This window comes from Oncorhynchus tshawytscha, linkage group LG27 (assembly GCF_018296145.1).
Source record: "Oncorhynchus tshawytscha isolate Ot180627B linkage group LG27, Otsh_v2.0, whole genome shotgun sequence".
Lineage (NCBI taxonomy): Eukaryota > Metazoa > Chordata > Actinopteri > Salmoniformes > Salmonidae > Oncorhynchus > Oncorhynchus tshawytscha.
In genome coordinates this window covers 17666196-17672195 of record NC_056455.1, presented here as the reverse complement: position 1 = coordinate 17672195, position 6000 = coordinate 17666196, and the positions used below count along the sequence as shown (strand labels likewise).

The 6000-nt window shown below is 43.4% G+C and overlaps 1 protein-coding gene across 5 annotated transcripts in view; it reads left to right on the top strand.

Moving 5' to 3' along the window:
* The first annotated feature begins 768 nt into the window (after positions 1–768).
* LOC112234115 (protein shisa-6-like) overlaps positions 769–6000 on the top strand; it is a 68041-nt gene continuing 62809 nt past the window's right edge. For 3 of the 5 annotated variants that reach the window (XM_042307485.1, XM_042307483.1, XM_042307481.1), the window contains exons 1-2: positions 770–965; positions 1522–2516. In XM_042307485.1, coding sequence (XP_042163419.1) covers positions 1972–2516 — 545 coding nt within the window. In that variant the 5' untranslated portion in view covers positions 770–965; positions 1522–1971. Of the gene's footprint in view, positions 966–1521; positions 2517–6000 lie in introns of all 5 variants that reach the window. The other 2 variants (XM_042307482.1, XM_042307484.1) reach the window with 2 other exon arrangements.

Below are 6000 nucleotides of genomic sequence, written 5' to 3'. Positions count from 1 at the left end.
AGCCTTATACTCATACTGTAATATGGTGCAAACACAACTGAAAGTACACAAACCTGTCAAATGAAAAATGAGGTGGGAAAGTACATCAAATATGTAGAGTTCTCTGAAACGATAAGGATTGTTAGATTTAGATTGCACAAGGTCTCCCAGGAACCTCCACTGAACTAGGGGCTGAAGTCAATTATGTAGGCCATTGTTCTTTTTCAGTCTCCACTGCCTCATCCAAAATTACATGGAGGTTGAACATGATGCAGTGTCTTTCATTGAAAATTAGGCTACTGCGGTTTCTGGAGCCTCCTATAAGTAAGTGTGTTAGCTTTAATGCAGCTTTTTCACTGAATATTATTAACCAACTGCTTTCCGTTGTAATGTATGCTGTCTCTCTTTCCAACGAGCCACATTCCAGATTAGATATCAATGTCTTATCAATGAAATATAGCCATTTTTCTGAACACCAGAATGGAACATTCCAATAGCCTGGAGACAAACTCTGCTATCATGGCATGTTAAACTGTGTATTACCAGCATATTGTGGCATGTTATTGTATTACCTAAAGCAGATCATTCCCAATCTCTCGTATAATAGGGCATAATAAAAGCCAACTATAGAAAAGCACCAACAATTGCAACATGCTGCTGTTACATGGTATGAGTGAACGCAGCATTGTGCAGTAGAGCGAAGATTTACACCACCAACGTCGCACTGAAAGAGAAAGCTCTAATGCAGTTCTAGAATGATCCAGATTACTGAGTGCAGCCTGTAGGCATGACCGAGCACACTGCTGTCAGGGGCCGATTTCTAATTAACTGAGGTACCTGTATTGGTGACGTAGATGCGCTCATGTGGAGGGGGGAGTGAGGGATGGAGTCGGGTCGGAGCAGAGCGGGGTCTCACGCGGAGCTGAGGTACTTTGGTTCAGTCTGTGGCAGAATCGAGAGAACCAGTTGCCGGACACCATCAACGGGTAAGTGCTTATCTGTTTCGTTGCTGTGTGATTTTGGTTGTCTTGTTTGTGCAAAAGTTTCGTCAGATTCGTCTTCTTCTCACCATGAATAGAGCTGGAGGAAAGTAAACTTCGTACAAGAAAAGAGGGGGGAAACTAACAGCATTGAATATGTTAGGCTATTTCTCTGTAAAATGAGTTAAGACGTTTTATTTGTCTGCGTTATAATTTTGAAGTGGACATTCAAAAATAGAAAGCATAGCACCAAGAACTACTCAAGGATATATCCGCGTAGTGTCCGCGCTGGGTTTGAGCGCTGTCCATGGTGCTGAAACAGTTCGCGCGTCTGCGAGGGAACGTTTGTTAGACTGAGCAGAATTGTTTTAGCTCGTTCATATGCGTCTGTTTAGTTGGCATTGATACGCAATTCATAAAATTACATTTAATTTGGTGCAGATGGTTATGTTATTTTTCTTGTGCAAAATGTTTGTTCCTTTTTCTTCTTTTAATAAAGTTTTTTTTTTTTACAGTAGGAATTTACTGAATCCTCTGTCTTTCTCTCCTGCTTTCTCTACAGAAAACAATCAGCGTTCAACTGTGCAAGATTTAGAGCTTTGCTAATAAAGATATACTTGGTAGATGGCATTGTCGGAGACAGCCGGAGGGGATTCTTCAGCCCATTTCTCAAGCTGAATCCAAATGACACTTCCTCCACCCAAAAGTCCCCCGATGACCACAGAACTCCACCTATATTCGGAGGATGCTGCACAATGTGTGACACCGTCGTCCGACCGCAATTGATTGGTGCAAGAAGCGTCCTTCCCTCAACCAGAGCATGACACTCTCAGCAGTGGACAGTTGGAAAAGGGCTTCGGAAATGAACCCCTGTGGACAGCCGCAAGACTGGGTCAGTGGCAGGAGCACGGCTAGGTAAAGAAGCAAAGGTCTTCGTGTGAGGAGAGAAAGCATACAACTAAAAAAGTGGGGGGCAAACGATCACATCAGCAAAGACATACAACCTCAAATCATGGGGATACAGCATCTTCTGCTTCTTTTGATTTACTTGGACCCGCTGAATGTACTGTGTGCGGCTACAGCCAACAAGAAGAAAAACGCTCCAAAGCGGAATCAGAAGATGAAGGAGGTGAACGGCACGGAGGCGCCTACTGCGGTTCCGCGGCGAAACACTCAGGTCCAGGCACCTTCGATCGCTTCCCATGACACGTGCCTGGGCTACTATGACGTGAGCGGAGCGTACGATAAAGTGTTCGAGTGCAACAACACCGAGCACCGCTACTGTTGTGGAAGTTGTTTCCTGCGCTATTGCTGTGCAGAAAAAGGGAAACGCATAGAACAGAAAACTTGCACAAATTATAACACCCCAGATTGGATCAAAACGCAGCCTCCCTCCCCGGCACCAACAGGTGACACTTACGACCCTGACTTGGATCAGACTAACACAACGGTATACATCACCTGTGGTGTCATAGCTTTTATCATCCTCATCGGAGTTTCTGCAAAAGTTGCCTACGACAAAGCAACCAAGCCCCCTCAGGAAATGAATGTCCATAGGTAAGTCACCCTGACATTCAGGTTAAGAAATAGTCATTTATTATGGGGGCCACTTTTTTCCCTGTGTGTGTGGGGGGAGTGTATGATTGTGTGTGCAATCACTGTTATGAAACACCAGCTTCAGCTTTCACAGACATGAAAAGTCCACTGATGACAGTAAAAAAATGTGTACAGTGGGTATAGAAAGCTAAATTAGATTTGTGAATAGACTAAATCATGAGCACTTCATCACAATGATGTATAGAAATCTGACCACATATATTCTCAACTTTTGAATAAGGATGAAGCCATAATTCACAATGATGCTCAGTTTCATTCCTCTCTGGAAAATAGTGTTACATCACCTGCAAGCCATTACGCAAAGGACAACTGATCATTACAATCAACTCCTTTTCAAGTACCTCTCTTATGCAGATATACACAACCCCCAAGTGACAGTCAACCCGATTCACCACTACCACCACCACTACTACTACCACAACCACCACTATACATTGGAACATTAAATGTCTCTTGTCAACTAAAGTATTGCTCCGTTTTCATCATCAGCAGCACAAACAAACCTCCATGAGGCAGGTGTGGAATTGAATGGCTCTGTCAAAGAAAAGGCATCACATTCATGGTCACGGTATAACATTCAGGCTAGGAACAAGGTTGGGTTGCTTCACTGCTAACAACCCAGAGGACATACTGTACAGATGTCACTCTCCCTTCTTTTGATTGACTTTGTATCTTACGGGATAATGGCCCATGGATGGACTGCTGTTGGGAAAGTATGAGATAAACACATTATGGTGGAATACATCTAACTGCTGAGGAATCAATGTCTCAATGTATTCATTATATTATGTCCCTATGAATGGAATGAATGCATACTGTTCCACTAATCCTTATAATCAGGCACTTTGAAGTCCAACAATTTCTAAGTATGTGGATAGGTGCTGAAAATAGAGTATTGCCTCCAAAATTATTGAAGCGGGTGATTTTTTTCCATGACACATTAGAAGCCTTGACTATATTGTTAAGCACGTCCTAGAGCTAGGAGAGTAACTAGTGTACCTTAGTCTGAATTTAAAGACCGTTAACCTTCTGAAGTGGAGGAGTATGTTAGGGATTTTGTGCTCTGACATCAACCCGCCATGATGAATTTAGCAGATTAAGCCAGTAGCTATCTCATTCACTCACGGTGTTATATGTGAGTAGTATACCTATGCCTTGCAATAAAAACTATAACAAGACAGTACCCAAAGAGATGGTTTGGGTGGCGAAACCACATGTGGTTAGCCAATCATTGTGGTTGTCTAATGGTGCCCATAGCAGAGGGGGTTATCTACCTGTTCAGCCAAAGCTAAGATCTTGATTAAAGCCCATGTGAGGCTAATTGTACCTTGCTAGGACTGGCTTCTGTACCCTCGTTACCTGCTGGCTCCATAAAATCAAGGTAGTGATTGGAATTCAGATTGATTGTTCTCAGAGTCCATGCAGCATTAATTTGTCCCCATTCTTAAGCAAGCCCCTCCCATGGCATCAACCCTAGATAGAAAATGTATGTTTCTCCACTAGAGATCATTTGTACCACAACCCTAATGGATATATTGGCTGGTCTAGCAGACTGGAAGACCTTTGTCTGCAGTTAAATGCAGCTTGAACTGTAGCGGTGGCCAGATGTTCAGTATGGGGTAAGCTCCAAGGATGACACTGTCATCGTCTCATGACAGGGATCTACAACCATAGATCTGTCTCTCTTCCACAACATCCATTAACCTCAGCACCTGTTTTCTGCATTAATACTTCTGCTGTTAGATGAGTCACACTCACATTGTTGTTAGAAGTCCATACTTCAGCCTGTCAAATGTCATTGACTCCTAGCTGAACAATGCATATCAAAGCATTAGAAAGGAAACCTTTTTGTTCCCCTCAGTTTATTAAGCGTCTGGTTCTGAAGAGAAATCTTTCAGGTGGACGGTTCTGTTGACAAAATATAGATACGAGAACAAGGCTTGGATAAGTGCCCCCCATTCATTTTTCTTTCGAAAATTCATGGTTATGTCTACAACCTCAATAGCTATTGATTTAATTGTCACACCAAAAGATGGTGTCAAGTACAGGTCTTTGGTTTAAGAGATAATGTTCTCAGACACATTTTTCTGCTCGTAGAGTGACATTCAAATATACAATCCTTAAATGCAAGCCAAGTCATTACCTTGACAGTTTCAACGATGACAGTACAAGTAGAAATATGATACCAATATCTGTCTCTAGTGTATTCCTACAGTTCTAGTCAAAGCTATTTCATGCAACCTACCAAACGACTCACTTTAATCCCACTAAAGACTATTAGACTTCTGAGGCTGTGGCAGTACCTCCATCTCAGTACTCAGAACTGAGGAGACTGTGAGGATTTCTGGCCCCTTAATGCTCTCCTATCCTAGCCATGGGGCATACTTTCAAATGGAGATGCTTACTGCCACCACCACATCAGTATGAGTGGTGGTGAGAGAGATGAGACAGATGCTGCCCAATTCTGATTTTTTTCTTTACTAATTTGTCTTTTGACCAATCAGATCAGCTCAAAAAATATATAATGTAGGGCCTCCCGGGTGGTGCAGTGGTCTAGGGCACTGCATTGCAGTGCTAGCTGCGCCTAGACTCTGTCACAGCCAGACGCGACTTGGAGGTCCGTGGGGCGACGCACAATTGGCCTAGCGTCATCCGGGTTATGGAGGGTTTGGCCAGTAGGGATATCCTTGTCTCATTGCGCACCAGCGACTCCTGTGGCGGGCCGGGCGCAGTGCACGCTAACCAGGTCGCCAGGTGCACGGTGTTTCCTCTGACACATTGGTGCGGCTGGCTTCCGGGTTGGATGCGCGCTGTGTTAAGAAGCAGTGCGGCTTGGTTGGGTTGTGTTTCGGAGGACGCATGGCTTTCGACCTTCGTCTCTCCCGAGCCCGTACGGGAGTTGTAGCGATGAGACAAGATAGTAACTACTAACAATTGGATACCACAAAATTGGGGAGAAAGGGGGGTAAAATTCTATTTTTTTATAATGTGAAAATATCTCATGTGACTGGTCAAAAGACCAATTTTCAAATGAAATCAGAATTGGGCTGCCTGTGTAAATGCAGCCAGAGTAGGGATGACTAAACGAGGAGACATTGCATAGTGGACATTCAATAGCTTTTTTTAATGATTTATTTCCAACAATCATTTGGCACATTTGGTAATAATGATCTCTGAAAAATTACTTCTGTGGCTGGCTTGAGACATCCATGCTGATAACCCTGTTGAGAGCTGTATTGGAACATGGGATTAACTATATACTAGGCAATGGTTTAAATGTATTTAGCCCTGTGAAGTGACTCAGAGTTTTATCTCAGTGACTGGGGATGGATTGTGAGGGGAATGCTAAGGCATTGGCAGACCTTTGTTGTTTCTTCTGTGACCTTCACGGAGGCACAATAAATGTCGAGTGAAAGCCAAAGCC